This window comes from Podarcis gaigeae (genome assembly GCF_964106915.1).
Source record: "Podarcis gaigeae genome assembly, chromosome: 5".
Classification (NCBI taxonomy): Eukaryota; Metazoa; Chordata; class Lepidosauria; order Squamata; family Lacertidae; genus Podarcis; species Podarcis gaigeae.
The window spans coordinates 36,482,524-36,507,224 of record NC_139681.1 but is presented as its reverse complement, the minus strand read 5'-3'; the positions used below and the strand labels follow the sequence as shown (position 1 = coordinate 36,507,224).

General features: G+C 40.6%; 1 protein-coding gene across 3 annotated transcripts; it reads right to left on the bottom strand.

The window, feature by feature from the left end:
- Window positions 1–2,170: 2,170 nt before the first annotated feature.
- Window positions 2,171–23,001, bottom strand: LOC310845548 (lysosomal acid lipase/cholesteryl ester hydrolase-like). 3 transcript variants are annotated; one of them, XM_083740733.1, is made up of 10 exons: window positions 22,584–23,001; window positions 11,117–11,225; window positions 9,940–10,057; window positions 8,927–9,125; window positions 7,047–7,156; window positions 6,416–6,552; window positions 5,499–5,645; window positions 4,750–4,821; window positions 3,471–3,536; window positions 2,171–2,701 (listed from the first exon to the last, which is right to left on the bottom strand). In XM_083740733.1, the coding sequence occupies exons 1-10, from the start codon at window positions 22,595–22,597 to the stop codon at window positions 2,468–2,470; spliced, it is 1,206 nt and encodes a 401-aa protein (XP_083596859.1). In that variant the 5' UTR covers window positions 22,598–23,001; the 3' UTR covers window positions 2,171–2,467. The 3 variants fall into 3 exon arrangements, with proteins under 3 accessions (XP_083596859.1, XP_083596858.1, XP_083596860.1); XM_083740732.1 differs by lacking the exon at window positions 22,584–23,001 and adding an exon at window positions 11,757–11,895; XM_083740734.1 differs by lacking the exons at window positions 5,499–5,645; window positions 22,584–23,001 and adding an exon at window positions 11,757–11,895.
- Between the last annotated feature and the right edge of the window lie 1,700 nt (window positions 23,002–24,701).

Here is a 24,701-nt window from a genome sequence, read left to right as displayed (position 1 = left end):
ACCACTAAATGCTCAGTCTGGGATAGGAGGTAAGTAGCTCATCAAAGTCCCTAAACATGTTCCATTGTAAGTCTATGGCTTTTAGGTAAGCTAAGTCGTTTCCCCCCAGCTGGATAATTAAGGCATCTGGTGGACCTTCGATTGCGACTCTGGACCTCACGACCGCATCAGCTCGGCCCAGCGCATCCCCCTCTTAGCAATCCATGAAACGTGCACATCTGAAGGTAAGTTCAGCCCTCACCCCAAGCCAGCTGCGACAGCCCACTTCGCTGCCCAGTGAACGATACTGCGGCCCATGATCCAAATGCGAATTCTCACATCTCCTGGAAGGGAAATGAAATGACAAGAATTGATCAGGAATAGCACTTTTGGTTATTGGCTCTTTCTAAGATAACCTTTGTATGCGTCCAATTCCCACCGCCCCATGTCCTTAATCGTTTCTGCTGAGAGGCCCATGTGCACCACAGTGGTGGCTGCCCCAATCCGAAAGGAATGAGCAGCAAATTGTGCTGTGGGGAGGCCGCAAGCCGCAATCACTATCCACATCACCTGTATGAATTGATGCCTGGACAGAAGGGAGCCATCCTTATGAATCAGAAGGGGGCCAGATAAGTTAGGTCTCAAATATGGGAAATGCCTAGTGTCTTTTACCGGGCAGGGCCCTGCTTTTTTTGTTGCTAACAAGCGAATCAAGGTGTCTTTTCCCTGCTGGTTGGTCTTAGAACTGCGCACATGCAATACCAGATTGGTGCGGTAAAGGGTCAGATCATTTAGCAGAATACCCCGCTGGGTGATGGCCGGGCCACCCTCACATATCACTTCCCCAACCCGAAGAGCGCCAAAGAATGCAATGGAATAAGCAGCTGAGAATAGGCGGGCTTCATATTTTGACCAGCATATAGTTCTCAATTTTTTGTGAATTTGGCAAAGAATGTCGAATGTTATGGGTTTCCTTTTGTCAACACTACAGGGCTGTAGCCTACGCCATCCTTCTAAAGCTTTGCGCACGACAAAGTCGGCGCAAGGGTTTGTGGAATACACACACACACACACACACACACAACTTTGGAGCAGCAATACTGTAGTGTAAGCACATGCATGGAATTGTTGAATAATATAATTAATGTGTTTTCCTCCTCAACTAATAAGCTGGTTAATTTTCAGGTGCTGCACAGTCAATTGTGGACGAAGTGTGGTCTGTGGTCTGTTGGCATTGCCTTTGTATACTATGTCCTAGTTCAGTGGTGGTGAACCTATGGCACGATTGCCAGAGAGGGCACTCAGAGCCCTCTCTGTGGGCATGAGTGCTATCACCCCAGTAGACCCATAGCTTCCATGCTGGGGATGGGGGAGGAGGAGGAGAGGAGGGCTCACATGCAAGCAGGAGTGGAGGTGGGGATCTCTCAGAAGTTGAGCGGAGACTTCATGCCAAGAGATCCCTGCCTCCACTCCTGCTTGCACGCAAGTAGGAGCGGGATCAGGCAGCTCAGTTGAGGAGTGCCTGGCTGCCTTCAGGTGGTGCAGGGGCTCTCCCCAGCTAAGCAGCCCCAATCCAGCTCCTGTTCCCGTGCGATCCGCGCCGTGCACATGCGCAGAATTCCAGTTGCAAATTCCTTGGGATGCGGCCAGAGCTCTGGAATGGATCCTGTTCACAACCAGAGGTACCACTGTATATGGAGAACCTCTGCTTCTTAATGGTGGCATTGGAGGGTTATCGGCAGGCCTCCCTGCCCCCCCCCCCACCATTCCATGCTGGAGCAAGAGCCACGTACTGAGACAAACTGCAAATAACTGGACTTCAAAACTGGACCAACAAACACTGCCTAACTTGCCCCAGATCAACCGCAAAGTCTCAACAGTAATAGGCTCCCTTGTGTCTGGCAAAGCCAGGTGTACACAATGCCAGCCAGCGATTAGCTTCTTTTACGTGGAAGGTATTACAGGGGTCAAGCAGTTGAAAACATTTGCTAAAATAAGAGACAGCCGCCCTATGAAGGCTCATGGTCTTGATAGCCAAACCTGAGCAATGTGTGACATTTTCCTCACTGACCTCTGGTTGGGTGGCTTAGTCGGAATCGAAGTACCTTCCGCTGGAATACAAAAAGTTATTCCAAGCTGCATATTAGTTGGCCTTTTGGGGGTCCCTTCATATTGGCAAAGAATTCCATGATTCATTGCAGAACAGAAGCAAGTTTATTCTATAATGCATGGTTACACAAAATAATAATAATATATATTATAATAATAAGTAGTACTAGAGGCTGTGCCCCTGCATGTTGTTAGATTTTTACCATCAATTTTGTTGTGTGTTTTTCTTTCTTAGATCCTTTTGTCATTGCTAGCCAACCTTTAATATTATTTGGGACAGAAAAGAAGAACATAAGTACAGAAAACAATAAATGTAAATTTTTAAAAAAATGTGTCTGCATTAATATCAGATATATAGTTTGCCCCTCATATTAAGACATTATTTGAACTTTTGCATCAGAGAAAGCACATCCTTAAACAACTTGTCTGGTCCATCAAGACCCCAGATAAAATCTGTATGTTGCCATTCAGGAATATTCTTATAGAAAACTAAATTAGGGATTCGAGGGAGCAGCCGTTCAATAGACTTTTTGGTTACAATAAGGTCATTCCCACCACTCCACACAGCTGTTGGCACAGTAATGTCTTCTATCTTATAAAATGGGGGTGTACTCTGTTGAGAAAAAGAACAGAAAGATGAAAATTAGGTTCACTTTTATTTATTTTCCTCTTTTTAAAGACATCTTTTGGATCTTCAGATACATTGAATGCCTAACATCTGTCCCTTGAAAATCATTCTTTAACTATCTATTAAATATCCAACTCCTTACTCTGGAGCAGTAAGAATAGCAAAAGGAATAAGAGTCCTCGTGGCTCATGAGGAGGACGTGCTCTTCAGGACAGAGGGAGGGTCTCCTTGTGAGCCTGAGGGACAGTAGAGCTTTGATGATGTTGCGCAGCCTCCCCCCCCCCAACAGCTGAAAGGTGGAGTACCATAGCAGAGGCAGCCACTTCCGCACATATCAGCAGACTAGTCTCAGCTAAGCCCTGCTGCCTATCTGGCCTGGAAGGAGGCTCTCAATGGATCCCAAAAGGCAAAATCTAGAGGGGAGTGGTAGCTCACTGGTAGAGCATCTGGTTTGTGTGTAGAAGGTCATAGGTCCCTCAGGTTTTCTAGTAGGGCTTAGAATCAGAGCTGCTGCCAATCAGTATAGACAGATAGATGGAACAATAGTCTGGCTTGGGATAAGGAAGTTTTCTATGCCCTTACTCATTAAATGCATGCATTTTCATAGATAAACACATAAATACAACCAGTTCTTTGGTGCCTTTGGTGTTATGTCACCCAAAGGAATTATATAAGAACTCAGAAATCACAACACGGTTCACATTAAACATTTAACCTACCGCCAAAATCTCTCATTAGAATCCAAAACACTTACCATGTTGTAGACAGCTTTGTTCTTTGATCCATAATCAAAATACTTAAATTGATTGGTTTTAGCAACCTAAAAAGATGGAAAAGACTTATACACAATTTGAAATTTGGTGCACGTTCAAAAAACAAAATCTTCTTGAAAGATGGAGGGCCACAAGAAAATTCAAAATCTAGAGATCTTGGTTACAGTCAAACTTCGGTTGTTGAACTCAAAGAGAATCCGCATCGGATGTTTGGCTTCATAAAAGCATTCAAAAATGGGAACTTTTACTTCCAGGTTTTTGGCATTTGGGAGCCAAGGCGTTCCAAAATGGAGCTGTTCGGAAACCGAGGTTTGACAGTATCAGAATTCCCACCCATCCATTCTGGCCAATGATAGGACCATAAGCTCTGCTTATAACAGTGGTGTCTCTGGAAAGTCAGGTAGAAGGTTATTAACATATCTATCATCCTCATTTGTGAGAAAATAGTAAAAAACTGAGCCCTGCCCCTCAAGATTGAGGGGGTTCAGCCCCATTCAGGCATATGTTGGGAGGGAGGAGCTATCCTCACCCCATAGAATTGGTGCCTGTGTCCACAATAATGACCTCTTCTTTTGCCCAGCCTTCACTAATCTTCAGCTGTCAAGACCACTTCAATATGTTTCACCTTCTGAGGATTCCCAGCACCAGTGGATGTTAGTGCACTTGGGTGCATGGGGCAGTACCCCACCAACCTCCATCTTCCCTCCTCCACCCACCCCCTGCCGGCCTGTCAGCTTTCTACTCCTTAGTCTCATTGTTTCCCTGGTAGAACTCAGCAGCAAGGAGAATAAGCAATGGCGAAAGAACATAAGGAAGAATTATAATGTCAAAATTAAATATTCAGAAAGAGCCATAGATCAGTGATAGAGTCTCTGCCTTGAACTCAGAGGGTTCCGGATTTAATTCCTGGCAACTCCAGGTAGGGCTGGGAGATACTGCAGTTTGCAACCCTGGACAGCTGCTTCCAGTGAGAGTAGACAATACTGAACTGAAAGGAGCAATGGGCAGATTCAGTAAAGGGCAGCTTCCTGTGTTCTTCCCATGAGATCCAAAGAGTTGTTACAGCTCATGTTTGAATATTGAAGTATCTAGAATATAAATTTTGAGTGGTCTGGTAATCTGGAAAACTACACTTTTATAAAATGAAATCAAAACCTTAGTACCAAAACAGAAACATGAGAAACTAAACAGGCAAGTCGACATGTCAGACTTTTGACTCCCATGTTTTCAAATGCTGAGAAGGTATTTGTTAGAATGTACCTGACTCCAGTGTATGATAGTTTTTACAGAAGTAAAATCAGGGTAAATTCCAAGATACACATCTGCTCGACTCTGGAAGAATAATAGAAAAGAAAATGCTTTTTATATTCACATTCTTGAAAAAATTTTAAGGAACACATTTATTTACAAAGCAATAGGTCATGGCAATCAAGGTAGTGCAGCATACAGACACTTGCATGTAGCACAAGGAAGCAGGTTTCTGATGAAGAGGTGTCTGGGTACCTAGATGTGTATCCCCCACCCATAGTGAATCCAGCTGATATAGAGCCATAAGAAGGAAGAACAGGGGCCTTGACGTTGCCTCGCAATAGTGAGCACCTGGACAGCACATGGAGCAGGCACAGAGGTCACCTGGTCACAGCCTGCCCTACAGTAGTAATTCCTTCTAAATTTGCATCTGGAAATTAGTATCAGCAGTTAAAATTAGTCACTCTGAAACTTCTTTGGTTTTTGTAGTGCTGTGCATTTCCTCTTCTATGGCCACGCGTAAATGACCAACTACCAACTAGACGAGAAGTTAATTTTGAAAATAAATTTTAAAAGATAGATCAACATTTATTAAAAGAGGCCTCTAGAATTTCAACATGGAAGAGCTATGTAAAGGAACTCAAAATTATGGCATATACTCTATTTTTTTATTGATTTTCTTTTGTTGTTTTGTATATGTACACAGCAAGTTCTTTCAAAAAGAAATAAATGAATAAATGATAGAGAATAAAACTACCTACCACATTTAGGTTTTTCTCATTGCGTCCTTGGAATAAGGACATGATTTGGAGACAAAGTTTGTCAATCCCTGGATAGCTGCACAACTTGGCATTGATGGCTTTTAGTTTGTAATTGAAAAAACAGAATTCTTTATTGCCGCATATAGGCTGTAAAGATAAAATTTAAAAAATCTGAAGCATTACTAAATAATTGTCCTTTCTTGGAAGGAAACATTGAGGTTCCTGTTAGGAACAGATCTCCTTTATGTTACAGTTATATACCACTTTTCTTCAAGCACACTCAAGGTGAGATGCCTGGGCATTCTAGGCAATTTTGCTGCCAGGTTCTGATGTGGCCTGGCTCTGGATAGCTGAGGAGAGATTTCTAAGGGGGTGCTCTCCAACCACCTCCTTCCCACACAACCTCTCAGGTGCTAAGATTGGCAGATGGGGCCTTCTTGGTAGTTCCTTAAAAGTTTGGGAGTGGGAGCCTGGAAAAGGGCATTCTCAATAGTGGACAGTAAGATGAATAACAGAGTATTTGGCAGAAGCTGAACAGCAGCAGAATGCAAATGGTACTGGTTGTGACGCATGCAGGTTGGAATGTCAACCATTCCTTTCTAGCATCCCTGACTGTGACAGAGTCTTCATCCTGTCTGGGAGCAGCCACTAAAAAGCATTGTGGAAGGACATGTGGATCCAGAATTGGCCTTCACAGTCACTTAGGGACTCACTGTTAAGACCGTGTTCTTGGAAGACAATCTTACTTGGCTACTTGGACCTTATCATGCTACAAATGTTCATGTGATCCAAACCTTCTAATTCTTCAAGTTCACACTCAACATAAGGAAATGAAGCGGATGGCAGGAAGACTAACTCTCCATAAAGGTGCAGAAGAAAAATATATATTAGAATTATGGGCCTTGAATAATACCTACTCTTATCAATTCTTGAGGAAGGCGTATAATTAAGGAAAGGAGTCCTTTGATGCCTTCGCATGTGTAGGCAGGAGTCAGGCCCATGAAGAGTTTAACTTTTTGAGCAAGCTGTGGCATGGTTGAAAGGGCAATAAAACCTGGGGGGGGGGAAACAATTCTAAACATAGCACTTGCAAACAAACAAATAAGAGATTTTAAAAAACCTGTGGCTCTCCAGGTGTTGAAGGAGCTGGAGCCCATCAGCCAGGCTTGATGGGGATGATGGGAGCTGGAGTCCAAGGTATCTGTAAGGTCAAAACTTTCCCATCTCTCTTCTTTTGAAATGCCTGTCATTCAACAAATTTATTTGCACCACAGATGGACATTCTTCATGGCTGTGGAACTGATAAGAGCTGTGTACGCTGCCTGATCCTGTATACAGAAGTCCTGATCCTGAAAAGACTTTCTCATGGAACGTATGTGAACTCTGTTTTTTCTTTTCTTTTTTAAAAGCTATGCTTTAATCTGTCTTTTTCTTTTCTGAACTAGTCTTCCCAATAATCCTGAGACTGGACCACACCCCCAGGAAGTCCCTGATAATGCAAAAAGGCAAGAAAATAAAAGGTATTTCATTCTTTTCTTATTAACTTACCCGTTGTACCTCCCTGGGAATGGCCAATATAATACAAGCTTTTTTGCTTAGTTTTCTGCAGAATAAAGTCTATGGCTGCTGTATTATCATAAATTGCCATTTCATGAAAGCTGAAAGACAAACACAGAATATAGGTGAAATTTTGCCTGTCTGCAATTGCATACAGTTGTGGACATTAATGTCTAAATACAAAAGGTACCATACATTACATATGATACCCTTACATTTGGAGGATAACGTTGTAAGCTTATTGTCCTATGGAAAGAGTAAGGAGAGAAAGAGTAAATATATATTTATGATTTATTTAAATATTTATATCACCCTTAAACTAGCCCAATAGGTTCTCAGATATGTACATTGTCCACATGTTAAAGGATAATTTTAAAGAATTATATGAAATTATATGAAATCGCTCAACTGTGTTAAATTTTAAGTGGTAATTCAGAAGTCCCTTTATGCAGTCTAAAAGGTATACATCCTAGAACGTCTGGGCAAAATGGTGTATCTTCATAATATGTCTGGAGGAACTAACAGATCTGTACAAGAGCAGACCCTTTATCAGGTAATCTAAATGCCAAATTGTTCATGGTCTTATATGCTAGTTGTATTAGGACTGGCCTAAGATATTCTGGCACTGGAGGTGAACCACAAAATTGGACCACTTCCCTCCAGGGAGGAAGCAGTGAGTGAAGATCTACACCCAGGACAAAGTGGCAATAAATATCTTCATTACAACCAAGTGAAGAATGAAGATCTACATCAAGAACGATGTGCGGAATCACACTGATGATGCTTTAAATATGGAAGAGAAAAGGGCATTCCACAGTGCAGGGGCAAGAGTAGGAAATGCTTTGGGGGGGGTCACTACCCTCTGATATTATGTGGAGTGTGGTGCCATGCTTAAAATTCCCCAAAATTAAATTAAAATTCTGCTTTGGGTGGCTGAACTGAAATTACCCTTGCCTGGGAAATTACCTTTCCTGGGAAAATCAGAGGCTCACTATGTCAGGTTCCTAATGGAAGACCGGACAACGGCTAGAACATTAGCAGTGGCGAAGTTTTTATCGGTGGTTGCAAGAACCAATGATCCCTATCCTTAAGTCTGAACAAAATAATAATAATAATTTGAAATTTATTATTTATAATTATTTATGATTTATGATTTATACCCCGCCCATCTGGCTGGGCTTCCCCAGCCACTCTGGGCAGCTTCCAGCCAAATATTTAAATACAGGAATACATCAAACATTAAAAGCTTCCCTAAACAGGGCTGCCTTCAGATGTCATCTAAAAGAAAGTTTGGTGGTTGTTGTTCTCTTTGACATCTGGTGGGAGGGCATTCCACAGGGCGGGCGCCACTACCGAGAAGGCCTTCTGCCTGGTTCCCTGTAACTTGGCTTCTCGCAGTGAGGGAACTGCCAGAAGGCCCTGTACGGTGGACCTCAGTGTCCGGGTAGAACGATGGGGGTGGAGACGCTCCTGTTTAACCTGAAGATAGACAGGAGTGCCTGGCATGCTCTGGTCAATGGGGTCACGAAGATTCAGAAACGACTAAACGACTAAACAACAACAACAACAGGCTGTCTGAATTGTGTATTGCTGTGTAATGATTTGTTGGGTCTCTGGACCATAATAAAGATTGATGATGATGATAAAAATAAACACATCTATGAAGCATTTCAGTTAGACTCATTGTAAAATCATATAGGGAAATCCAGTTGGGAAAGAAAGGACTCCACAGCGCCATCTGGTGTCACAGTGTTATATTGCCTATACAATGCATCTAAAACACTTTTTCTTTACTAATCTAGCTGAGTCCTGGGGAAGTTTTCAGGAAAAGCATCCCTTCCATCCAAGCAACAATAGCCCCTTGTACTTACCTGAAATTCCAAAATTCTTCTTGGTCTACTGAGAAGTGCTGGTGTCTTCTAGACCAGGTGGTTCCCCTGTTATTTAATATCCAGACATCATAATCAGCATCTGCTAGAACAAATCCCAGACTATTGCTGGGAAGATTTGAAATCCAGCTCCTGCCTTCACAAAAGTTACCAGGTACCAATAACACAACTGACTTAGGCCCTGGAAAACAAAGAGAATATTAGATAGAGAATGGGCACTCACAGAGCACCCACATTTCCCACTGGTATCTAGCCCAAGGCCAAGCAGAGTAGGGTGCAGGGGGTACAAAGGAGGTGAGCCACACATTTTCTAGGACCTCAGAAAATAAGACTAGCAATGATGTTCTGTGTAAGCCTACATAAAACGCCATGACCCTTCTTTTCCCACCCACGTTCTCTTCTGCCAACATGTCCCTGCCTACTTTTCCCAAGCAATCCAGAGAGGCGGTGCTGAAGTATTGGCAAAAGGTAGCAGAAGTAGGTGAGGTGAGAAGGTGGGCGGACCTTGCCTCTCCTGTGGGAGAAATGCTGTGTCTCTGAGGTGATTGCTGCCTGTCGCTGAAGAGGGGCCACAACTGCTGCGGCTGTTTCTAAACAACTCTCCTAAGAATCAGGAGATAGTTAATATTTGCACTGATTTTTGAAAAGGCATAAAAAAGCCACTCAACCAAACCCAACACCACTTAAGATATTTCATAGTGTTCTGCTATGAATAGAAGACTGGATAATTATTCTAACTGTTGATAATTTGGAATTATCTGGGAAACCTTGTTGTTCAGATATAATGAAGAAGAAATCAGCAAGTGTGGTTACAACTGAGCACAACTCAAGTGATTTCAGCCAGCTTGCAACAATTTCTCCCTTTATTTATAATATTGCTTCCAAATAAAGTTGAGTGAAAGAAAAAATAGTGAAGTCTGGGTAACATTGAACATAGGGATATCAGGCGTGGCATGTGGCATTTTAATGCATATACTGCTAAATTTCAATATTACCTGTCTTCCCAGAACTATGTCTTCCATGTGGAATTCTGTTTGCCTGCAGGTAATAGCCATCCCCTGTCAGGATTGTATACTCTTCACTGGGGTATCCCCAATACTGGATAACTTCGGGCTGTGAGTGGAGAAGGATGGAAATAGAAATGCTTGATTAAAAAATAAATAAATCTGATCATTCAATTTCTGGCATGGGACAATGGCTTGAATATCTCAAAGAACAAAAAACTTCCCAGGGCCAAGATTATTGTGAAGTGACTTTGCTTGTCCTACACCAGGAATGGGAAATCTGTGGCTATAGCTGGGCTCCAGCTCCTATCAGTCCCAGCCAGCATGGCCAAGGGTCAAGGATTATGGGATTTGTAGTCCAACAACATCTGGAGGGCCTTAGGGTCCCTATCCCTCCCCAAAACTCTCATGATATACACATGATTGTATGCAAGATTGCCCAAAACACACCATTTTCTGCCTAATAAAATGATTTTTTGAATGCTATTTTCACTTGTATATGTATTTTTAAAAACACTTTACCCTGGTATATGCATTTCTATTTCCATTACTTGGCTGGAGACCAGCATACAAAAATTGGAGACATGCCAATTTTGAAGGACGGCTTTGTTCCAGTTTGTGTATTGTTCCAGAAAATGCAAATCATGTAGATTCAGCTTGAAATGTGAACTGAATCAAATTTATTCCCCCTTTCCCCCATCTGGGTATATTTGTGTGAAGTGTACATAACCACAGATTGATTGTGGTTTTCTCCATTCTACAACAAAAAGACAAAAAGGAAATCTATACTCATATGATGCAAAACACCAAATCTGTATGGTAAACTACCACAAAGAAATGTCTCACCATGAGAAATATAATGAATCTGCTGCCTAAGGCTTCAGCTAATGTCTGTGTAGCAAATGTCAACATTTACATTGAAGAACCAGGCTCCTAAAACTATGCTCCGAGAAGGTGTTATTAAAGATAACTGTGTCTTCTAGATCAGATAATCTAGCCAAGAGAGTATTGTTTCAAACACGATCAGATTAATTTGCAGTTTGAAATAACTCCTGCCAAGCATGGAGTTTCTTCCTGGAAATGCATGTGCTCTTGAAAACTGTTTTAAAAATGAAATTATAAGAAACATGGTCCACTGTTTTCAAGGCCATCTGAATTATTAACTTACAATAGTCATAAATTCTTGAGGATTCAGATGTCTTCTACTGCTGAATTCTTCAGATGTCAGAGCCTGTTGGACTAAGCAGGCCACTCCCCAAAACAGCCACATCTTGGACCTGTGTATAAAACAGAACTACAGGATCTCTAGTCTGAAAACATGAGTCCTTAATGAAAAAGATTTCAGGGGGGAAACTCAATATATTGAAGAATGATCTTGAGGAGACATGATGAGTGTTGAAAGGTGAGATAAAAGGCCTAGATGAACCTTTGGCCTGATCCAGCAGTGTTCTTCTTATACTAGCAGCAGGGAGGACTGCTGTAGAGAACCTGTGGCATTACCCTAGAACAACACTGGTTGTTGTTGCTCAATATGCTCCAATTGCTTCCTAGGGGATTTTGATCCTTGAAGCCGAGCCCAAATGCCCTGGCCCCCATCCCAAAACATGTCCTCAGATTCTCCTTCTTGTATGTAAGGAAATGGTACAGACTCGGCACAAGGAAAAGAGCTATTTCACTCTCAGAGTTCCCACCGGACAAAGGGTTGACTGGGATGGGTCTGATCTATGAAGAGTGGCCAAGGTGCCTGGGTTCAGTTTCCATTACATTAAGCTCATCCAGCTAAAAGCCATCATGAGTGCAGCCCTTACTTATGAGAGTCTCTGTTCTGTTGGGATACTGCCAGGGAGACAAAGTCCATCACGCCCCCACGCCGATGCCGGACGATCCATTGATCTCCCGTAGTTACAGTATCAGTCAATTAGCGACACGAAGCCTCAGAAATAGCATGCCACATTCCAAGGCTGGTGCACGCTCTTTCAGCAGAGTTTGCACAGCAAAAGATGCACCCAGGAGAGCATATTTACAAGTTTATTCAGCGTTGGTCAGAACAAAGAAAAAAACATGACTGCCTGCTTCAGTGTCTCAGGCACAGAGAGAGAAACGAAAGCATAGACAAAACATAATCCCACAAATAATTCCTTTTCCCATCACCATCCACCACCCTTCACCCCACCTTTGTGTTAGACTTCCAATCTACTCAATTGCAATTTCTTTCCACTTCTATTACTTTCTTTCACACACCTTTAGCCTAATTTCACACTTCTTTTTCTATTACACAGTTATCCATCTTATTCAGTATTTCAGTGTTTGAAACGGAAGTTGTTTATTCTAATAGGAGTTCTGATTTTTTGATATGGTTATAATTTTTTTCAACCTGTTAGCCAATAATCCTGCATAAATTTTATAATCCAAATTTAACAATGAAATGGGTCTATAATTTGAGACAGATTCCAAGTCTGTACCTTGTTTTGTCAGGAGCGTTATATACGCTTGAGTCCAAGAGTCTGGAATATTCCCCTTCTCTACTGCTTCCTCTATTACTTCTTTTAGTGGGTTGATTAATTCATTTAACATTTTTTTGTAGTGTTCTGCTGCTATGCCGTCTGGACCTGGGGATTTCCCTATTTTTAATTTTTGAATTGATTCCTCAATTTCTATGGTTGATATTGGTTCATTTAATAATTTATGGTCTTCTTCTGCTATCTCTATTAATTTATTTTTCTTTATATATTCCTCTATTTCTTCTATTGGCACTTCATCTTTTTGATATAATTTTTCAAATTCTTTTTTACTTTCTGTCATATCCCTTATTGTCCTCTCTTCTACTTTTATTTTATTTATTGATTTTTCATTTCTTTGTTTCTTTAATTGCCAGGCAAGGATCTTGCCTCGTTTGTTTGCCCATTCAAAATTTTTATATTTCCAAAATTTGATTTGTTGTTCTACCTCCTGTTCTATAATATTATTATATTCTACTCTCAGTAATTTAATTTCTTGATTTAATCTCTCTTTATTTTTGCTTGCAGAGGCCAATTTTTCCTTCCTTTTAATTTCTTCTAAAAGTTCTTTTCTTTTTTCTTTTCTTTTCTTTTTTTATTATTATTTTTTATTAAGTTTATAAAGTGCAGAAAAAAGAATAAAGAACAGATTATAAAAATAGAATAGAAAGATTACAAATTTTCATGTTCTTTTTTCCAAATCTACTGGACTTCCCCGCATCCTCCCAACCCTGCATTCTCTGTAGTACAGAACATCAGCAATTTGTTAACTTGTTTCAATACTTATTGTATCCTTCATTTTATCATGTTACCCAATTTCAAATGTATTATAACCCAAATCATGTACATTTTCATTTAAACACAATAAAGTTGTTTCATTATTCAATCTCTGACTTCTTGTACCTTAATTTCCAATTCTTTAGTTTAACATTACTGAAACTAGAATTTCCTAAAGGGTGCATTTTTTAACATTCATACAGCTTATAATGTTTTTTCAAATAGTCCTTAAATTTTTTCCAGTCCTCCTCAATTGTTTCTTCTCCCAAGTCTCGGATTCTGCCAGTCATTTCGGCCAATTCCATGTAGTCCATCAACTGCGTGTGCCATTCCTCCAGTGTGGGTAGATCTTGTGTCTTCCAATGCTTTGCAATCAGAATCCTTGCTGCTGTAGTAGCGTACATGAAAAAAGTTCTATCTTTCTTAAGCACTCTCTGGTCCACCATGCCTCCGGTTTCTTAGGTAAGGTAAATCCAAGTACCTTTTTTAGTTCATTATGGATCATCTCCCAAAAGGCCTTCACTTTCGGGCAGGTCCACCAGAGGTGAAAGAATGTCCCTTCCGCCTCATTACATTTCCAACATTTATTGTCAGACAGGTGATATATCATAGCAAGCTTGACTGGGGTCATGTACCACCGGTATACCATTTTCATAATATTTTCCTTCAAGGCACTACATGCCGTAAATTTCATTCCGGTGTTCCATAACCTTTCCCAGTCTTCAAACATAATGTTATGCCCCAAATCCTGCACCCATTTTATCATGGCGGATTTGACTGTCTCATCCTGAGTATTCCATTTAAGCAGCAGGTTATACATTCTCGAGAGTAGTTTACTTTTTGGCTCTAACAGTTCTGTCTCTAGTTTCGATTTTTCCACCTGGAATCCAACCTTCTTGTCTACTTTAAAAACCTCTTGAATTTGTGCATAGTGCAACCAATCTCGCACCTTGTTTTTTAATTTTTCCAAGCTCTGCAACCTCCAATTGTCTCCAATTTTTTCAATTATTTCCCCATATTTAGGCCAATTGGCCTCCATGTTAAGTCTCTTACGTGCCTTGGCCTCCACCGGTGAGAGCCACCTCGGAGTCTTACTCTCCAATAAGTCTTTATATTTTGTCCAGACCATTAAAATTGCTCTCCTAACAATGTGGTTTTTAAACAATTTGTGCACTTTAACCTTGTCGTACCACAAATATGCATGCCACCCCAAAGCATTGTCAAACCCTTCCAGATCTAGGACATCAGTGTTTTCCAGTAAGATCCAATCTTTCAACCAGCAGAAGGCTGCAGATTCATAATATAACCTCAAGTCTGGCAGGGCAAATCCCCCTCTTTCTTTCGCATCAGTTAATATTTTAAACTTTATTCGGGGCTTTTTGCCCTGCCAAACAAACTTAGAAATATCCTTCTGCCACTTTCCAAAACATTCCACCTTGTCCACGATCTGTAGGGCCTGAAACAAAAATAACATTTTTGGCAATACATTCATCTTTATAGCTGCTATTCGGCCCAACAAGGAAAGTTTCAATCTTGACCATGTTTCCAAATCTCTTTTGATTTCTGACCAACATTTCTCATAGTTGTCTTTGAACAAATTCAAATTTTTGGAGGTCAGATACACCCCTAGGTATTTTACTTTTTTAACCACATTTAGTTCTGTTTCTTTCAGGAACTCATCTGTTTCTGTAGTTGTCAAATTTTTTGCTAAAACCTTAGTTTTTTGCTTGTTCAACTTAAATCCCGCCACCCGACCAAAGTCAGAAATTAATTCTAGCACTCTTTTAGTACTAGAGTCTGGCTCCTGTAATGTTAATACCAGGTCATCTGCAAATGCTTTCAATTTATATTGTTTCACTCCGACCTCAATTCCCTGTACCAACCGGTCCTTTCTAATCATGTTCAATAGCACCTCCAGAACTGAAATAAACAATAGGGGGGATAGAGGGCACCCCTGCCGTGTCCCTTTTTCAATTTTAAACTCCTCTGTCACCACATTGTTTACTATCAATTTGGCTTTTTGTTCTGAATATATTGCTTCTATTCCATTTTCAAACCCCCGCCCCACTCCCATCCTTTCCAAATTTTTCTTCATGAACATCCAAGAAATGTTGTCAAAGGCTTTCTCCGCATCAATAAAAATTAACACCGCTCTAGTGTTGAGATTTGTTTGTAAAAGTTCCAAAATGTCGATGATGTTTCTTGTGTTGTCAAACAAATGCCTACCAGGGAGAAAGCCTGCCTGGTCCTTATGGATCACTTCATTAAGCACTTTTTAAAACCTACTTGCCAAAATGTCTGCAAAAATTTTGTAATCCACATTTAGGAGTGAGATGGGGCGGTAGTTCTTAAGCTGGGTCTTTTCAGTTTCTAGTTTGGGTATCAATGTGATGAAGGCTTCTTTCCACGTTTCCGGTGCCTTCCTCCCCTCCATAATCTGGTTACAGACCTCCAACAAAGGTTGTATCAAATAGTCCTTCAGAACCTTATAATATTTGGAGGTAAGTCCATCAGGGCCTGGAGATTTGCCTAATTGGAGGTTCTGAATGGCACTTTCAATTTCTTGCTGTGTGATATTACTATTCAGGATTGTTCTCATTTCCTGAGGTATTTTCTGTAATCCGTTGGTTTTAAGAAATTGGTCCACCTCCGAATCTTTCTGTGGCCCTTGTGAATAAAGTTCTTTGAAATATCTCTGGAAGCACTTTCTAATTTCCTCGGGTTTCTGAACCATTCTCCCTTCAATCTCTAGATTTGTAACTGTATTAAGTTTTTGTCTCTTTTTCAACTGCCATGCTAGCAGTTTCCCACACTTATTTGCTGATTCAAAAGATCTTTGTTTCATTTGTTTAATTTTCCATTCCACCTCTTGATTTATCAATTTCAAATATTGTGCTTGGAAAAAATTCACTTCTCTCAGCACTTCCTTCGACTTGGGCCTGGATCTTAATTTTTTCTCTCCATCTCTTATTTTTTCCAATATCTTCTCCTTCTTTTCATTCCAGAGCTTTTTCTTGATCGTATTTTGTTGTATTAGAAACCCTCTCATGACTGCTTTACTTGCGTCCCAGATTGTTCTTTTTTCCACCGTGGTATTTAAATTTATCTCAAAATAGTCCTTTAAAGTTTTTTGGGCCTTCTTAACAATCTTCTCGTCCCTTAGTAAGGTGTCATTCATTTTCCATCTAAAGGATCCGGTTGTATTTAGTCTCAGTTCCATTTTCAAAGCATTATGGTCGGAGCAAGTTTTTGGGCAGATTTCCACCTTTCTAGTCTTGGGTGCCAGTCCTCTAGTTATCCATATTTGGTCGATTCGTGTCCATGTCAGATGAGCTTCAGAAAAGAAGGTTCCTTCTTTTCCTAGGGGGTTCTTAACCCTCCATATGTCAATTAAGTCCACATTGTCAGTCATTTCAAAAAAAGTTTTAGGTAGTCTACCATCTTTTGTTATGTTAGCACTTTGCGACTTATCCATATTTACAGACACAACCCCATTCATGTCACCCAACATAATAATGTTGTTGTAGTCTAAGTAGTCCAGCATTATCTCATGCAGCTTCCTGAAAAATTCCGATTTTCCTTCATTTGAAGCATATATTCCTAATATCAAAAATTTTTCTCCTTGTGTCTGAATTTCAATCGCCAAAATTCTGCCGTGTTCGTCTTTAAATAAAAATTTCGGTGACAGGCTCTCCTTTGCATATATCACCACTCCTCTTTTCTTGACTTTATCCGAAGAAATAAATTCTTGGCCTAATCTTTTGTTAATTAGCACTTTTCTGTGGAGCCTTGTCACATGCGTTTCTTGCAGGCAAATAATGTCCAATTGTTCTTTTTTCAAAATATGAAATACTTTTCTTCTTTTTTCCGGAGAATTTCCGCCATTTATATTCCAACTGAGAAGCTGCAAAGACATCCTGGTCTAATTGGTGGGTCCTACAATGGGGTGTCTAGGTTTCCCTCCGATCCCGGAGGTGGTAGTGCTGGTCCAGATCCAGACGGTGTAGGTTTTGGAGATGGTCCCGGTGGTGGTGGTGGCCAAGAAGCTGCGGCTCCTTTCTGGAGGTCCTCCTTGTGGTCGTGTAAGAACTTCTGTTGGTCCTCAGGTGTTTTAATTCTTACTTTCCTTCCTTTGTAAGTAAATGATAGTCCTTGCGGAAACTCCCACCTATAAGGGACTGCGTTATATCTCAACAATTTGGTCAAATCTGTGTAAGTGGTCCTAAGATCCAAAAGATATTTGGGTATATCTCTGTAAATTTCAGCCTTTTTACCTTCTATCTCCAAAGATTTTTTAAAATGTAGGCCTAGTATCTTGTCTCTTTCCTCTCTTGATCTCAAAATAACCAAACAGTCTCTGGACTTATCCTTCTTTATCGATTTTTCCAGTCTAAAGGCCGTCACAATTTTGAAATCCTTGTCTTCCTCAGTCCCCCAGAATTTGGAGAACAAAAGTGTTAAGAATCCCTGTAAATTTCCTTCCTCCAGTTCTGGGATGGCCCTTAACCTGAGATTATTTTCCTTACTTTTCAGTTCAACCAATGACAGGTAGGCTTGTTGTTCCCCTACCTGTCTTTTCAGAGGCCTTACTTCCCCCTTGATCTCATCAACCTTTTTGTTCGCCTGTTCTGCTTTTTGACTGGCTTCCACAGCTAATTTATAGTTTTCAGCCGTGGCTCCTTGCAATTTCTCAATTGCCTGAGTGTGCTGAGAAACCTGGTCAGATAATTTACTAATAGAGGATGTAGCTTGGTCAATTTTTGATGATTGATTGTCCACTTTTTGATTTAAAATTGCCAGTTGTTCCAAAATTTGTTTCAGGACTGTTTCAGATCCTCCAGTTGCCATATCTTCTGCAGCAGGCTCTTCAGCTTCCACCTCCTGTGCTGTCAGCACAGTTGGGACAGATGATCTACGTTGATGAGATAGGGTTGTTTGAACAAGTTGCACTGGTTTCTTTTCTTTTTCTTTAGCTTTGGCTGCTCTTGTTCTCCCTGAGCCACTCATTCCACACCTGCCTCTGTTCAAGGTCAAATTTTCTTTTGTTCCATGAGTCAGACAAGTCCAGAGTGTAAACAATTTAACCACAGAAAATCACAATAAAGTACAGTTCCCAGGCCTCTATGTCTCCACAATCCTCTAGGGGGGGTGTTTCAAAGTTTCAAGGAAGGAGAGAACTCTTTTCCGCCATTGAAGTTCTTATATTCCCTATATTAAATCTTAGTAGTTCCAGAGCACAAAAGGAAGGTTCCCTGGGCTTTCTATTTCTTGAAAAAAGGCCACAAGGTGTCAAGAAAGGTCTCAGCAACAATGTTTAAACGTTAATATCTCAGTCTATGTAACAGTTTAAACTCCAATAACAGTATCAGCAGTTTGACAGTTCTCTTTTGCACACTGACAGTCCGACAGCTGGGTTGTCCCTTTTAACTCCGCATAGCTCAAAATTAGGAAGAAAGTTCCAAGAATAAAGTCCACAAATTTTACAAAGATTTCCTGCTTGTCTTTTCGCTACAAAGTCTATCAAATGAGCCCTCGTTTTGCTTTTACAATCCCTTTTAAACGCTTCAGCGCTCTTCTGAACCGTTGCTTTGATCTAATTAGCAAGATCGGGAGACGGACTTCCTGTTACTCGCCTCCCGTTTTCAGCCAAATTCCAAAATTTTAGTCCGATATTTAGTTCCCCTTACTCAAGGGTATGTTGCAGCCAATTTCGATGTTTTCAAGAAGAAAGGTCGGCGCTCAGCAGCAGCAGCAGCGCGGCTTTGCATCCACGAAAAGAGCGATGAACTCACAGCGCCGCTCCCCCTTTCACGTTCCGGAGCCCCTTACGGGGTTCCTTCTTCGTTTCTGGGGGGGCTTTTGGCGCCCGCCGAGTACCACGGCCACAGGCTCGCTCTGCCTGTGGTTTTTCTTAATGGGTCTCCGCTTTGCCGCAGCGGACGACCCTTTTTCGCGGAGCCCCTCTTCACAGAGTAAAGAGGACCGCCATTGCCGTTTTGCGCCACCTCCGGAAGTCTCCCCCTTTTCTTTTTTCTTTATTCTTATATGCTATTGAGTTTTGTTGTATGAAATATCCCTTAACAACTGCCTTCCCAGCATCCCACACTGTTTTAACATCTGTCCCTTTCCTCCAATTGTTTTCAAAATATTCCTTCATCAACTTTCTGCCTCATTGTATTACTTTTTCATTTTTTTAATAAGAAAACATTCATTCTCCACCTTTCCCCCCCTTTCTCCTCTTTTCCTTTAAGAGTTAATGATACTGGATTGTGATCTGTAAGTGTTTTTGGCAATATTTCAGAATTCTCTGCTTCAATTGTCATATCCTTAGTAATCCATATACTGTCAATTCGACTATACGAATTTTTTGGTTCTGGGAAATATGTGAACTCCTTTTCGACAGGATATTTATATCTCCATATATCCACTAAATCAAAAATATTTACCATTTCCATAAAGCTTTTTGGCAACTTCCCTTCATCCCCCCCCCCCTTCTTCTGCGATCTATCCAATTCTGGTTCCATTACTCCATTTAAATCCCCTAACACAATAATTCTCATATCTATATATTCCATTAATAATGATGTTACTTTAACATAGAATTCTGATTTTCTTTTATTTGATCCATAGATTCCCGCTACCACAATTGGTTCCCCCTCTAGTGATATTTTGACTATTACAATCCTCCCCTCTTTATCTTCATATAACAATTCTGGTTCATATTTGCTTTTAACATACATTACAACCCCCCTCTTTTTTCTTACATCAGATGCGATGAATTCTTCCCCTAACTTTGGTTTTACCAATAGTCTTTTATGCTTAGTATTGATGTGGGTTTCTTGTAAACAAACAAGGTCCTGCCTCTCTAAGATACGCTCTATTTTCAGCCTCTTCCTCCTATTATTTAAACCATTTACATTCCAAGATAACAATTTAAATTTCATTCTATATTAGTTGAAAAATTATAAAGTTAGTGGAAAGAGTTTAAATTATCTGCAGTGGTAAAGGAGAAGGGTTTTGTGATAGTTATTGGTCTGATTCTTTACCACTGGCGTAGTTCTTTATCCTTCCACCCTTTGCTGAGCTCTTTCTTCTTCCGCCTCATCCGATAGCTCTCCCTTTCTTCCTTCCTCATTTCTTGTTTCTCTTTTCCCGCCTCCTAATTCTCCTCGATACTTCCTCCAAAACATATCTGCTTCCTCAAATCGTCTTCTTTTTCCTTTGAAGTTGAAGGAAATTCCCACTGGGTATTCCCATCTGAAGGATATTGATTTGGCCTTTAGTGCTTTTGTTAGAAATTGGAATTGCGGTCTCTTTTTTAACAGCCTAGGTGGGACTTCTCATAAAATTATTATTTCCTTTCCATCTATGGTTAATTTGTTCTTACTCTTTACTTGGAGGATCTTATCTTTCATCCAGTTCGATGTGAATACAATGATGCAGTCTGCCAGCCATTTGTTCATTTTTGCTTTCCTTGAGTTCACTCTGAAGATTTTCTCTGTCTGTTCTATTATGTCTTTTTCCTGTAAATGTAGCCACTGTGCTAAAGTTTCAGTCATCTTCTTCCAAATATCCTCCTTCTCCTCTTCTGGCACATTCCTATATCTCAAGGTCTTCTCTTTAATCTGCATCTGTATCATTGCTAGCGCATCCCCAGTAGCTTCCTGGATTGCCTTTTGTTCCTCCATCTCCTTTTTCAATTTGTCCATTTCTTTTCTTTGTTCCCTTTGTTCTTTGCTAATTTTCTTCACCATCTCATCCATTTGTTGATTCTTATTCTTAATTTCTTGTACTTTCTTATCTGTCTCTTTCATTCCTTCTAAGACTTCTGTTAATTTTTCCTTTATTTCTTCATTTTCTTTTTCATTTTTTTCCATTGTGTTTTCTATTTTTTCTAATTTCCCATCAATTGTATTGATTTTTTCTTCCAGCTCTCTTCTCAATCCTCCCACGTCCAGTTTCAAACTAATAATAAGCTGCCTCAAATCCATTTCTTCAAGGCCTGAGTTTCTTCTTAATTGTTGCTGTTGACTTCCAGTTCCAGTCTGTTTTTTAATTGCATGAGACATTTTGCGTTCTCTTTTTCGACCACCAGATGTCCTTCTATTGTTCCAATTTTCCTTTATTACTGCTTTTCCTAGTTTGTCCCCTGGGTGTCACTGTGTTCTTATTTGCTCTGCTTACTAGCTTCTGCCCTCCTTTAATCTTCTCTTTCACTATTTTGTCTTCGTTACTTCCTCCTTCTTCCTCCTCCTTCTTGATGATTACTCAGCGTCTTCAGACCTTCGACGCCATCTTATCTTATCTGTGAAATTCCCCTCCTTTCCCCCACAGCGTTCCTTATTCCTTTGTCCTTATCTTTCCTTCAAGGACATTCAGTTTCAAAGCAGCTGCTTTCCTCCACCCAGCTCCAACAACAGGCAGCCTGTACCGCTTTGCACTTTGTAGTAAGTCCGTTTCAGATAGTGTGCTTTTCAAATAGTTTAATTGCAATCTGAGTGATTTCTTTACACTCTCTCCATATTTTTTTCTGTTCTTCTGTCTTTCCTTTACTTTTGTGGTAGCATTACTTCTCCTCCGCTAATTTTACTATTTATCTTGTTTTGGGTTGTTTTGGGTTTACTCGCTCCATGAGGGATTCCCCCCCCTGAGTACCCCCCCTTGTCTAATTTCCTTTTAGGTTTTGTTACTGTTGCTACCACTTTACGTTTATTTTAATATAGAAATAGAGATTTTACCAACTTGTCGCTGCTTCAGTGATGTGAGGCTTTTCACCGGTCTGTTTGCTGTTCTTTTCTGTGCCTGGATTCCCCCCCCACCTCAGCTGCTTTTTCTTCAGCGAGGGGTGCCGGGACTCTAAAAGGACACTGCTGAAGTTCCTTTGACTTGAGCTTCCTTCCAAGCCTTTTCAGGGGTCGTTTAGCCTAACGTTGCCCCTCACAGTACCGGTGTATGCTCCAACCTGCTTACTGCAGTCAGAGCGCACACTGTTGCAGCTGTGGTAAAAGCGGAAGTCGACTAGGGGCCAGCCTACCACTTCCATTCCTTCTCATCTTCCTCCAGTATCTGCCATGCTAGAGCTAGACCCAACAGTGCCAAGTGAGTCATGACACCAGACAGCATGCCCTCCTAAACCCAGTACTTTTTTAAAGTCTTACTGCACCCTTCTGACACCAATTCTAGCTGGGAACAGACCATTATTTGTAGCAAGTCTGCTAAAAAAATATTGATTGTACTTCAGCAGTGTATAACACTGTTAAAGGAACAACTTAAGAATGCAAGCTATTAAAATGCAAGACCAAAGCTATGTCACCAAAAAATAAATTAAAAAGACACACGGAAGAAAGTATTTTTGCTTACCTGTTGTTGTGCATCAGTAGCGACCAGATCTCAAAAAGACACAGCAGAAGACCTTTGTGTCAGGGAGAGAGCAGAAGAGTGGTGGAGACAGCCTCCGCCTCCTGAACTTTCCAGGGAGGAGGAAGTGGAAGACAGTATCGATTTACAACAGGGGTTTGAGGGAGGTAGCAGCTCAGAGGCAGGTTGGGAAATAATGGAAGAGGAGGAGCAACACCTTGCTGACCTGTTCTTAGAAAACATTCCAGACCTTCCATTTCCCAGAACCCAGCGAGCTTTAAAAGTAGGAGAGAAAGAACTCAAAGACAGAGGGCACTTAGCAGCCCCCGTACAGCAGGTGGTGATGACGACAAATGAGGAAATGGATGAGAAGGGGGTGCAGATTAACTGAGGACAACACCATTATCCAAGAGGCTGGGTTCTAGAGCCTATCTGTGTTTGAAATGAAAAAGGACTGTAAGAAACTTTCCTTGTCTTTATACGTTCCAGGGCAACCAGCCAGGAGCTTCCGGAAACTATGAAAACAGTTGAGAAAGAAAGCATCATCACACACCCAACATTTGCCTAATGACAAGTCTGTACAAAGCATTATAATGTATATTGTTGTTTCTCCTTTTTCCTTGTTGTTGTTTTAATGTAACCCACTTAGAGGTTTATTTTTATATTAATTGGTATATAAATTGTATATCAACATTTTAAAATGTGGTTTTAACGGAGAATGTGGTTGTCAGGGAACTGCCATCAGTGCCAGAGGGAGAGAGCAAAATCCAGAGGTGTGTATGGACTCTGCCCCAAATAATGAGGTGAATTGGGGTGATTTGGGCTGTGATCTCCCATTCCTAAATGGGATTGTGCCTTTAAAAGAATATTAAGTGAGTTAAACGTGTGGCTGTCCACCCACCACTGCCCCATTGACATCTTTGTATTGTTCCAGGTGAACTCAGACCCAGGCAATCTAGAGCTTCATCTACACATTCCCAGCAAATCCCAGATTGGCCCGATTCAGTTCAGGATCTAGAATTCATCCAGAGTGAATGCACATTCCTAGCTATTATCCTTATCTATATTTCAGAGCTCCACAAATTCAGCCTGCATGAATATAGAGAAAGTCATGCATTTTGTCATGTTGATGTAGGCTCTAAAAATAACAAGAAAAGGAACCATAGTCCACCTTTTCCCATTTTTTGGAAGTCTTTCCAGGACTGAAGCACTTCTGACACAACAGAAGGAAAAAAGATATGTTGGTATCAGTTATACTGCAGAGACAGTAATTATTACAATTATCTCAACTATCCAAGCTACAAGTTGTGCTTTATACCTGAAATTCCAAAATGCTTCTTGGTCAATTGACAGAGTCTTGTATCTTCTAGACCAGCTGTTCCCTCTAGTATTTATTATCCAAACATCATAGCCAGCATCTGCTAGAGCAAATCCCAGGCTATTCTTGGGAGGATTTATAATCCAGGTCCTACCTTCACCCAAAACACCATGTACCAGTAAAACAACTGGCCTAGGACCTGGTGGGAGGGGAACAGAAACAAAATGGGCATTAGATAATATTGTTCTCAGTAGGAGTTGTTCTTAGCCACTTAATACAATAATACATATACTGCTTAATGCTAGATAGGTCTCTAAGTAGTTTACAAAATACAAAAACCCAATACACATATAAGCATCCATCATTAAAATATCCAGCAAAACAATTCATTAAAATAATGCAGCAAGTAAAATAGGAAACTCAGATCAAGAACTCATAGTAATGCCTGTGTAGACAAGTCATTCCTTTGATTTTCAAGAAAGATTCCATAGCTTGCAAAGGGCTGTTAGAAAAGGAACTAATTCTAGATCAAGTAGAACATGACCAAAAATGAACTAATTCCAGTTCATATTTGTCCACTTACAAAATGAACTATTTCATGTTCAGTTCAGATTTTAGTTCAAATTATCCCCGACAATTTTTTATCAGCATTCAGAATGTTACAAGCTGCTGTGCTGATGTATAAAATATAGGTAAATAAACATTAAAACACACGCAGTTGGATGTGACTTATTTTCTTCAACAACTAGGAACTTTAAGCTTAAGAACTTCTAGGCTATGCTGAATCCTTTCAGTACACTTCC

Bases quoted from the DNA above. Each gene is read 5' to 3' on its own strand.
- LOC310845548 (XM_083740732.1), bottom strand. From the start codon at position 11,806: ATGGACTTTGTCTCCCTGGCAGTATCCCAACAGAACAGAGACTCTCAT. The intron at 11,226-11,756 runs GTAAGGGCTGCA...TTTTATACACAG, and splicing joins CAGAACAGAGACTCTCATAA to GTCCAAGATGTGGCTGTTTT. The intron at 5,646-6,415 runs GTAGGTATTATT...TTATCTTTACAG, and splicing joins TTCCTCAAGAATTGATAAGA to CCTATATGCGGCAATAAAGA.